This window comes from Rhizophagus irregularis, chromosome 5 (assembly GCF_026210795.1).
Source record: "Rhizophagus irregularis chromosome 5, complete sequence".
Classification (NCBI taxonomy): domain Eukaryota; kingdom Fungi; phylum Glomeromycota; class Glomeromycetes; order Glomerales; family Glomeraceae; genus Rhizophagus; species Rhizophagus irregularis.
Genome location: NC_089433.1, coordinates 1,169,630 through 1,181,862, shown reverse-complemented (window position 1 = coordinate 1,181,862; position 12,233 = coordinate 1,169,630). Strand labels below are relative to the sequence as shown.

Sequence of the window (12,233 nt, the reverse complement as noted above, 5' to 3'; positions counted from 1 at the left end):
TCGAATGAAAAAGTTTAACGAAATTAAAAAAAAAGAAGAAAAAAATAAAAGAAGGAAATTTTTTAAAGGTAAGATGTGTATGGGGTGGAATACCTCCCATCTGCTTATTCAGCTTTTGGCATCTGGATGACAACTATATTTCTGGACAACAATACAACATTCTTTTATTATTTTACGAGCCTTTTCACTGACTCTTGGAAAAATTTTAAATTTTGTAGAACCATATTTATCTAATAATGAATTTATTAACGAAACGAAAATTAACGAAGTACATGAGAAGTATAATGAAGGTAAGAATGTGTATGGGTGGAATATCTCCCATCTATATTTCTGGAATACAACGTTCTTTTATTATTTTACGAGCCTTTTCACTGACTCTTGGAAAAACTTTAGATTTTGTAGAACTTAATAAAGCTATGAACGAAATGAAAATTAACGAAGTATGCGAAAAAGATAATGAAAACATAATTATGTGTTCTTGGTGTTTAGAATGTAATTATTCATATTGTAAGTGTAGACCTGAAAAAAGAAGTAATGATGGATATTGTTTAAAATGTGGACGATTTAGATGCAAAAAAACAAATTATGGTAATTATAAGCTTGGTCCTCATAAGTTTAATTATAAAGGAAAATTAATTAAATAGAATTTGAAGACGTGATGTCCAGAAATTGGGTATTCCTAAATATATCATGGAATTAATTGGGATTTGGATCCAAAAAATCGTCCAACAGCTCAACAAATTATAACAACGTTAGAAAACCATGAAAGACCAAATAAAGATTTTTTTAGCAAATTCACGTAGAAAAAAGTATAATCGGTCTATGAACCTAATCGATAATCATCCTGGTACTCATTACACAAGTCGTTCTTATCATTTCAAAGAGTTAAAGCTAAAACTTTAGGTAATTAATAATTTTATAACTATTTTATTAAATTTGATTTTTAATATTATATCTTTCTCTCCCAACATCAATTAGTGATGATAACATAAAGTCAATTTTTATCATTTTATTTAATAATCAAAAAATTTCGAAATTTTAAAATTAATTTTATTTTATTTTTATTAGATATATTTATACTGGGGAATTTTCATTACAAGAAGATATGATTTTTTATTTGATTTATTCATCGCGGCCGAAACATTAAAACGAGATTTTGTAATTTCATAAATGAAGGCAGATAATTTAGTTTTCAAAGATTGGTATTTAGAAACTACCATAGATAGTTTTCTTATATTTTGGTATATAGTAGTTTATTAATTATTATTATTCCGTATTTTGAGTAATTTATTCTTTTTCTATATTTTGTATTTTAAATCAAATTTATATTCGCACGCAAAAATAACAAAAGTACTCTAGATTGATATGACCATAATTTTGGACGTTCAAATACAATTGATTAACTACTTATTAACTGGCGTATATTAAAATTGTTATAAGCGTATCTTGTATTCTTTAGTTGCCTGATGAATTTGACGTCCTAATTTGATTACGGCAAGAACTAATCAGATAAAAATAATGTTTACAGCTTGTCAAATTCAAATTCAACTTCTACTATATTTTGTTTTGTATTTTCATCTCGAGTTCTTTTGGCTGATAAATTTTCACTTTGAACTACTATTGATGAAAAATGCTGGGATAAGAATCCATCAAAAAGGCCATCTACAACTAATTTTTGTATGTATATAAATTAATTTTTATCTACTTTATCTACTTATTTATTTAGGTATTAAAAAATGAAATTTAATTATATTTGTGGGTTTTTTTAAAATTTATATCGTCATTATGTTTTCTTTTTTTTTTTTTGTTATTTAGAATTATTTAAAAGCTAAGATTATAATAGTAAAATGGTTACAAGTTCTTAGTTTGTAATTTAAATAATTTTTTACTTTATTTATAAATATACATTATAGTTCTCGTGAAGTTTTCCCTATTGTTCTGTTAAATATCCGAAATGGGCCGCTACGATACTCTGATCTCAAAAAAAAAAAAAATTCTGACATTTTGTATAAAAATATTTTTTTTCTTTTAAAAATTTTTGCAGCGGATTTTTTAAATTTTACCAATTCGAGATTGTGAATTATTTAAGCAAGCGTAAAACTCTACAGTTCCACAATATAACCAATAATAATTGTATATGTTAACATGACAGGTCCTTTTAACTTTTACATATTATTTAGTATGAGAAAACATCAATATTAATTAATCCTATTTGGCTGTAAGATAAACTGTAATAACTGTATTTATCCTATTTAACAATAATAAAGGTTGCTTATAATATTATAATTAGAATTAGCTTATGTAATTATTAAATTTATACTTTTTTACTTACGTAATTTTATCTATGATTTGATTGATTTGTGCTTATCAACTTTGATAGGAATGTTAGTTATTTCATAGGGAAGTAGATATCATTGATGGTTCCGCTATGATTATCAATAAAGACTATACAATTTTTAACTACTGATAAACTAGGAAATGAAGTCCAGTGCGATTAAAAAGATAAACCTCGCATTTGCGATTTCATTGGATGATGTCACATGAGGGACAGAGAAACTCACGTGATTGAGCATTTTTCATAATGCGTAGACATTTATAATCTCTTATTCAAAATTCTAAATCATTAATAAAATCCCAACTTCCTAAATTTCAAATGTCAAACTTTGATAGTTATATTTCTCATTTTATGCTTATTAATACATTAATAAATACTATCAGAATAAAACAAAATCCTTAATAAAATAATTCAATTTTCCCGCTTACTAATATTTACCCTTTTTAATTCCAAAATTAATCCCTTTTAAAATTTTTAAAGTTTCATTTTGATCTGTGTCTTAATTTATTCAATTTAGATATTTTGGGCTAAGTTAATTTCATCCTGTTATAATTAATTTCCTTTTTAAAAAAATATTCTAAACTTTTCTTTCATTATTTCTATACAAAATTCATAATTCTGAAGATTATCTTTTCATTATTGATATTACTCCATAAATCCTTAACTATTATCGCAATGTACAGTACATAATTACGTAATTCTTGTATTATCTGATCTACATTTCCTTTGTTACTTTATTTTATTAGAAAGTGAACATGTGATGACGTTATTGATGTACAACAGTAACAACAATTCATATTTGAATTACTGTAAACCGAATCGAAAATGTATCAGTTGTCATGCTACCTATATATTCATTACACATTTAAACTAAATATAATACTACGCCCCACATTTAATAAATTCATTAGGTAAATTTCGGCATTACACCGTAAATGGTGGATATCCGTCCACGAATACGGATTGCGGATAAACAAATTGAAACACTGCGTTGCAGCTTCTTGGGCTTTTATAAAAGTTATGGTATTTTGTGAAGAGGTTGAACTATGGTACTTACAATAAAACATGGTTAAAAAGTTTTAACTTGCAGTGGTACATGAGGACCCAGAAATATATATATAGGGGTCAGGTGATGAAAAAATTTTTTACTATGAGCTGTACGCATTTTTTCAGTGCCGGAATTATGATAATGCCAGTCAGTTACTATAATAGGGAATAAAATTCTGACTGGCATTATCAAAAATTATCTAAAAAAGGAAAGATTTTCATGATTTTTTTAGTTCAAAATACGCAAACTCAAACCTGACCCTTTTATATATATTTCTGGGTCCTGGTACATGTTCACTTAACAAAACAAAGAAAATTACATTATATTATAATAGAACAATTATTTGTTTTTAAGTTTCAAAATTTTACAGATAAATTCTTAATAAAACTAATAAAACTCGTTTTAATTTTTTTATTTTGCAACTTTACTTTTGTGATAGAACACATTGATTAAATTTTTAGAAGTTGGAGATTAATCGATTAATTAATCGATTAAGTTGGTTAACCAATTAAGGTATCTCATTTAATTAATTAATCAATTTAATCGGTTAAAAATGCATTTCAGAACAGATAATTATATTTTGATAAAGTTTTAACAAATTTAGTTGAATTACAAATATAACAGTTTCACAAACATTTTTATTATTAATATATTTACGTAAAAAAAATAAAAATAATTTAAATTGATCTTATTTAAATAAAACTTATTAAAAATGACTATTTAACATAGATGATAACAAACTGAATGATGATATATTGGCTATAAGAATGTTGAAGGTATTGAATCTTTATTTGGGTCATCAAAGGTTGCGTCTTCCACTACAATTTCGAAAATGTCATCATTTTGGAATCAATAACTAGTAGTCAGCAGCAACAAATAAAAAAAATTAAAATTATCTTCTAAGTCCGAGAAGAGCTTTATATATATTGAACTAATAAAATTTTAACGCTATTTATAAATATTTCTTGTAATTAAATATATTTCAGAATATTAATTATGTCATGTGATAGATAGTACGCAAAAAATTATAAAATGTTAGTAGCAAGTTGAAATTGTTAAAATATAAATATAACAAGGTTTAGTTATACCCGATCAAAAACAAAAACAATGTAAAATATCTGTCGATTTTGATGTAAAACTTGAAATATGCAACTTTATTGATTTAAGGTACTGTATCCCTCGATAGAATTACGACCACTGTTAGAAGATCAGTTTACTCTTAATTTTTGAAAAATTTGCGCACCAATATTTCTTACAAGTTAATATTCATAGTAAAATTTTGTAAAAGGTGATATACATTATTTAATACTATATTTTAATATTATTAAATAAATTTTGTTAATATACTTTTCCAGTTTCTAGTATACTTATCTTAAATATAAATAATATCTTATACAAAGAAATAAAACAGAATAAACGCGTAAATGATTAATGGATTAAGAAATATACAAAAATTATAATAAACAAAGTGCATATTAATTACTTGAGATCTTAAATCTTTTTATTCATCAGAAATCGTTTTTAAATAAATTAATTTTGTAAATTAATCATTATTCTTTTTTTAAATTCAAAATTTAATCATTTATTTATATTCAATTTATGTCCTAAAAGAATAAATTATATTAGGATACCGATTTGGAAGTTAATATTATGACCTTTAATAATAATGATTATCTGAAAGAATTTTACTAACTATCATCGGGAGGTGATGATCACCGGTGACTGAAATTATGACGATTGACCAGCATTACAATGAATATAGTGCCGGTAAAAATTGATAATTCTGGCCAACGGTGATGATCACTCCCGGTGATTTGAAGTAAAAACTTTCTAAAATAAAAATTAACAAAATAAAATAAATAAAATTGCTAACATTTTTTTTTTTCCATTTATCCGAATAAGAAATTTTCTTTAAAGCAATATTTATCCGCCTCAATTTATTATGATATTGATGATATTGATTTCATGTTATTATGATATTATAAAATATAAACTATTTTTATTGGCCAATTATCTTAATATAAAAAAAAATTAAAATTATAAAAAATTTTTGAATTTGTAATTTACTGACCTGGCCAGAATATGAAAACTGATTTTATAACTAGTATGTATTAAGAAATTTTTCTTTGCTTTATGATTTTGCTGTGCAACAATGATTGAGATATATGTGCAAAATTTGTTTGTTATACATGCATAATGCATTTTGCATAAATATTATCACCATATATACCTATATTAATAAAGGCGTTTAATAATAAAAAAGATATTTACATTATCATTCTTTTTTCCAGTAAGAAAGAATTTTAATATAATTATATAGTAATGGCTCTTAATAATGATAAGGGTAATAATCATATATATAATATAAACATTTAATACAATTAGAATTCTAATATTTTAAACAAATTTATAATATAATAAAACTAGTTTCTGGTAATATTGAACTTGAAGGAAGCAGTACTGAAGAATTTGAAGGAAGTGGCTCTGAGGAATTCGAGGAATTCAAAGAAAGTGGCTTTGAAGAATTTGAAAAAAGTTGTACCAAGGAATCTATAGGTATATTAAACATGCTAAAATATTAAATTTTTATTTGTAAATGCATTTAAATACTATCTATAATTACACCTTATATAATATACAAATATAGATTGTAAGTTAATAGGTTATCTTATAATTGAATAATAATGGATTTACTTATCATTTTTATTACATTTTATGTAATTAAATAATTCATTTAATGATTAATAATACTATAGTCAGTAAGTTATTAGTTATTTAAATTTTAATTCTTTACTTTGTTTATTTTACATAATATTCAAATAACTAAATTCTTTATTTAATTAACTATTTAATAATTATTGTATTACAGAAGGTAAGTTATAATATCATATTTATTTGTTTAATATTTTATATAACTCAACTAATTATATTCTTAATTTAAACAACTAGTTTGTAAGTGATATATTTAATTTACAGTAAATAATTTTATATTATATTTATACTTAACTAATAATTAATTAACAACACTAGGGTGTAAGTTATAGATATCTAGTTTTTTTATTATTATTTATATAATTTAAACTAACTAAATTCTTTATTTAAAAAATTATTTATAGATAGTAAGTTATTTATTTTAATTCTATTATTACTTATTGTTATAATATTTACATATAATTTAAACTAACTAAATTCTTTATTTAAATAGATGGTAAGTTATTTATTTAATTCTATTATTACTTATTGTTATAATATTCATGTTTACATATAATTTAAACTATCTAATTTCTTTATTTAAAAAATTATTAAATGATATAGGGTGTAAGTTATTTATTTAATTCTATTATTACTTATTGTTATAATATTTACATATAATTTATATAATTTAAACTATCTAATTTCTTTATTTAAAAAATTATTTTGTAATTTAATTTAGTTGGTAAGTCATGATTTATTTATTTAATTCTATTATTACTTATTGTTATAATATTTACATATAATTTAAACTATCTAATTTCTTTATTTATTAAATTAATATAGAGAGTAAGTTATTTATTTAATTCTATTATTACTTATTGTTATAATATTTACATATAATTTAAACTATCTAATTTCTTTATTTATTAAATTATTTATAGATAGTAAGTTATTTATTTAATTCTATTATTACTTATTGTTATAATATTTACATATAATTTAAACTATCTAATTTCTTTATTTATTAAATTAATATAGAGAGTAAGTTATTTATTTAATTCTATTATTACTTATTGTTATAATATTTACATATAATTTAAATTATTTAATTTCTTTATTTAAAAAATTATTAAATGATATAGGGTGTAAGTTATTTATTTAATTCTATTATTACTTATTGTTATAATATTTACATATAATTTAAACTATCTAATTTCTTTATTTAAAAAATTATTAAATGATATAGGGTGTAAGTTATTTATTTAATTCTATTATTACTTATTGTTATAATATTTACATATAATTTAAACTATCTAATTTCTTTATTTAAAAAATTATTTTATAGATGGTAAGTTATTTATTTAATTCTATTGTTACTTATTGTTTTAATATTTACATATAATTTAAACTATCTAATTTCTTTATTTAAAAAATTATTTTGTAATTTAATTTAGTTGGTAAGTCATGATTTATTTATTTAATTCTATTATTACTTATTGTTATAATATTTACATATAATTTAAACTATCTAATTTCTTTATTTATTAAATTAATATAGAGAGTAAGTTATTTATTTAATTCTATTATTACTTATTGTTATAATATTTACATATAATTTAAATTATTTAATTTCTTTATTTAAAAAATTATTAAATGATATAGGGTGTAAGTTATTTATTTAATTCTATTATTACTTATTGTTATAATATTTACATATAATTTAAACTATCTAATTTCTTTATTTAAAAAATTATTAAATGATATAGGGTGTAAGTTATTTATTTAATTCTATTATTACTTATTGTTATAATATTTACATATAATTTAAACTATCTAATTTCTTTATTTAAAAAATTATTTTATAGATGGTAAGTTATTTATTTAATTCTAATGTCACTTATTGTTATAATATTTACATATAATTTAAACTATCTAATTTCTTTATTTAAAAAATTATTAAATGATATAGGGTGTAAGTTATTTATTTAATTCTATTATTACTTAATGTTATAATATTTACATATAATTTAAACTATCTAATTTCTTTATTTAAAAAATTATTTTATAGATGGTAAGTTATTTATTTAATTCTATTGTTACTTATTGTTTTAATATTTACATATAATTTAAACTATCTAATTTCTTTATTTAAAAAATTATTAAATAATATAGAGAGTAAGTTATTTATTTAATTCTATTGTTACTTATTGTTATAATATTTACATATAATGATATAATTTAAATTATCTAATCTCTTTATTTAAAAATTATTTATGATCTAGTTTGTAAGTATCTCTATTGTTATATGTTTTATATAATATTTATTTGTTAACTGAATTCTTTTATTTGAAAAATATCAATATCTGTTACTTTAGTTGGTAAGTTGTAAATCATAGGTTATTATATGTATTTATCTAAAAATTAAGACTTATATTTCATTAAATCCCTAATTTAAATTTTAGAGTAAGTAATAATTTATTTTGTATAAATTACAATACAATCTATAATATAATTTTAATTATTTAAATTTATAGATTTGGGAAAAGTGGAAATGCAATTATAGATGATTTTATTATTAAAGAAGGATTAAGATGGATTCCTTATGACAAATTTAAAAATGTTGAATATCTTAATGAAGGAGGATTTGGTACTATATACAGTGCTATTTGGTTAAGGAATAACAGAGATAAAGATGAAGAGGTTGAAGTAATTTTTAAATGTCACAAGAATTTAAATGAAAATTTAAATGAATTTTTGAAAGAAGTATGATAGTATATTATTTTCTATTTTTAATTTAAATTAAATTTATTTATATTAATAAACTATTATTACTTTTTATAGTGGAAACATCATGCAAGTGTTGTATCTGATTTCAATATTATAGATTTTTATGGATTTACAAAAGATCCAAATACTTCAAAATATATGGTAGTAATGGATCATGCAAATAAAGGTAATTTAAGAGAAAATTTAATAAGTATAGCCAAAAATAATTGGAATCAAAAATTATATATGTTGTACGAAATTATTTCTGGACTTGATAAGATACATGAAAAAAATCTTATTCATTGTGATTTTCATGATGGTAATATTTTAAATCATGATTATGGTGTGGATGTCTATAAGATTTATATTAGTGATTTAGGATTATGTCAATCTGTAAAATCGTTTTTGAAAAAGTATGATATTCATGGTGTCATACCATTTATGGCTCCTGAAGTTTTAAGAGGCAAACCTTATACTCCAGCTAGTGATATATATAGTTTTTCTATGATTATGTGGGAATTTACATCTGGAATACCACCATTTAATAATAGAGCACATGATCTTCAACTTAGTTTAGGCATTTGTGAAGATGAACGTCCTGAAATTATTGAAAATATTCCACAATGTTATGTAGATTTGATGAAAAGGTGTTGGGATGAAAACCCATTAAAAAGGCCATCTTCTAGAGAAGTATTAAAAATTATTAGGAATTGGATTTTCCGTCCTTATGAAGTCAGTGAAGAATTAAAAAGCAACATTATGGAATTTATAAATGCACCAGTTGGGCAAAACAATAATCTTGCTACTGAATCTCATCCACATGCATATTATACAAGTCGTTTACATGATTTTACTAGTAAACAGTTAAATGAAATTCTTAAAAGTAGAAGTCAATCTACTAGTGGAAAAGTGAATGAAGAAAATGAAGAATCACAAGATAGTGTAAAAGTGAATGAAATGCTAGTAAGTAAAGATTTGGATGATTGTATAGTTAATTTGAAGTCATTAGGTATGTAATATAGTATATAAAAAGAATTAATTTTGCAAATTATTTATGTGAAATTAATTTTATTTATTTAATTATTTAAAACAGATAAAAAATAATCGTGTTTTTATAAGAATTTATAGTTTTTTTATGTGATATTTGATATCATGCATTTAACAGAAATTGTTGTTTAGATTTATTTAAACACCAAGGCTAGAGTACTAGTAAAATATTTTACAATATTCTTAGTTTGTAATTTAAATAATTCCGTTTTTTTTATATTTTATTCATATGTATTCTCTTTTTTTAGAATTATTTAAACATTAAGACTAGAGTAGTAAATACTTTACAAATTTCTTAGTTTGTAATTTAAATAAATCTTTTTTTTTTAACTTTTCCAAATGTTAAGTATAAATTATCAAAATAAAAAATTAAAATAAATAATGTAAAATTTTTTATATTCACTTCAATGGCTAATTGTATTTTATTTATATTGTTAATTTTATTCTTAATATTAATTAAAAAAAATATCATTTATACATTTAAGAAATTATATTATTAAGACTACATTATATATAATTATACATAATTATTTTAACTTTATAATAGGCACTAACAGGCAGTCCAATAGTCAAATCGTAAAATATTTTTTAGAACTTTTTTGTTTACAGCATTTGTAAAATTATTTCAGTAGTCATTTACGAGTTTATCATGAATTTCTTTTTTTCAAAAGATGTATATGGAAAATATCCAGCATATCTAAGTGACAAAAAAGCAATTAATTTTACATTTGTCCATTCAATTCAGAAGGTTATCTTTGTCTTGTAAATAATCTTCTTAACAATCTTAATACCTCACATTTGATAATTGATTTTTTAATTTGTATCCAATAAAAATTTTTATTACTAGTTGATCATATATACAAGTTTTTTGGAATAATACCCATAAAAATAATTATTTATTAGACTTTTTCTAGAAATAGGGATAAAACAAATAATGTATCAAGTAACAACTAATAATAATAAAACAAAAGATGTTGAACTAACAAAAAATTTTTTCTAGTAAATTGAAAATATAATGTAAGTATATAATTATAATAACAATAGAAGTAAAGAAACAATAAGTATTAAAGAACACACCACACTTAATGATGATTTCAAAAAAAGACTAAAGGACGAAAATCGCAAGACAGGCGAAAAAGAAATCGGAGAGAAACGACCAATCTTGGAGTCACCACAGAAGAGAGAAGTGAAGAAGGAAGAAGTAACAAAGAAAGTGAAGAAGCAAGGATAAATTGAGGCGAGGACGGATATTAAATGACGGATTTTTGCATCTTAAAATCGAAGTCACGTGATTTCACGTTAAAAAATTTACCGATAAAAAATTTTTTAGATGCAAACGAAATAATATTATAGAATCTAGATAGGGTTAGCATACTATAACTAATTTTTTCTTTTTTTTTATAGGGATAAACTTGATGGGGGAAGAAGTTGGGATAATTGCTAATGGACGTGGGGCTGTTGGGCTCCGTCTGAATTTTCAGTTTTATAACAAATTTTCTCTCGCGTTTTTTTTCCCTGCATAGTAATCACTAGTAGATAGTATTTTAGTTAGGTGCAGTTTAGTTTTATTTGTTTTAGGATAGATTGCACTCTGTTATAGAGCCGTATCGTGTTTGTTTGTTTGTTTGTTTGTTTTTTTTTTTAAACCCAGTAAATAGTTTTTGTATAAATTTATACCAAACGGGCTCATTGGCTCGAAATTAGCTCAAATTTATGCAAAAAATAATCCAAATTTAAGCCAATATAGAGCCAATTATATATGGATGAGCCCATTTGGTACAAATTTATACAAAAACTATCTACTGGGAAACTGTAACGCATCTTTATTAGGATTTGTATCCCAAGTGACAAGATACTTAGAGCCGACCATGCAAATCACGTGACAACCCTATAACAGAGTAATCGAACAAAATGATACGTTACTAATAATTTATCCCATAAATACTATACCTGAAAGACCATACACTATTTAATTTTGATGAAACCTAACTAAATTAACCTAATTTATGTAGGGAAAAAAAAGAAATAGAAATAACTCTAAGTCTAACGCTAACTAATTAGACGAGTCCATCAACTCGCACTTAGGTGTATTCCACCCTTCTTCCCTATACCCTACAAAATAAAGTTAGTAATATCTAATCTAAAAAATTTGTGTTGAATACAATTTTGTTTTTATTTATTATTGGTATCCTTTTTTACGTGTAATAGCCGTATCGTGTTTGCATGTGCGGTTCTAGGTATTTCGTTATAGGATATCTATTCTTAATAAAGAGATGCGTTACGGTTTTTTTTTTTTAAAAAAAAAAGGTATTAAAGAACATAATAAAATTTCCACCCTGATTT

General features: G+C 22.3%; 1 protein-coding gene across 1 annotated transcript; it reads left to right on the top strand.

Moving 5' to 3' along the window:
- Window positions 1-272: 272 nt before the first annotated feature.
- OCT59_024800 (uncharacterized protein) lies at window positions 273-644 on the top strand (the record flags this gene model as incomplete). The annotated part of the gene is made up of 1 exon (XM_066134095.1): window positions 273-644. One exon carries the CDS (start codon window positions 273-275, stop codon window positions 642-644), a length of 372 nt encoding a protein of 123 aa, XP_065991679.1.
- Window positions 645-12,233: the final 11,589 nt, after the last annotated feature.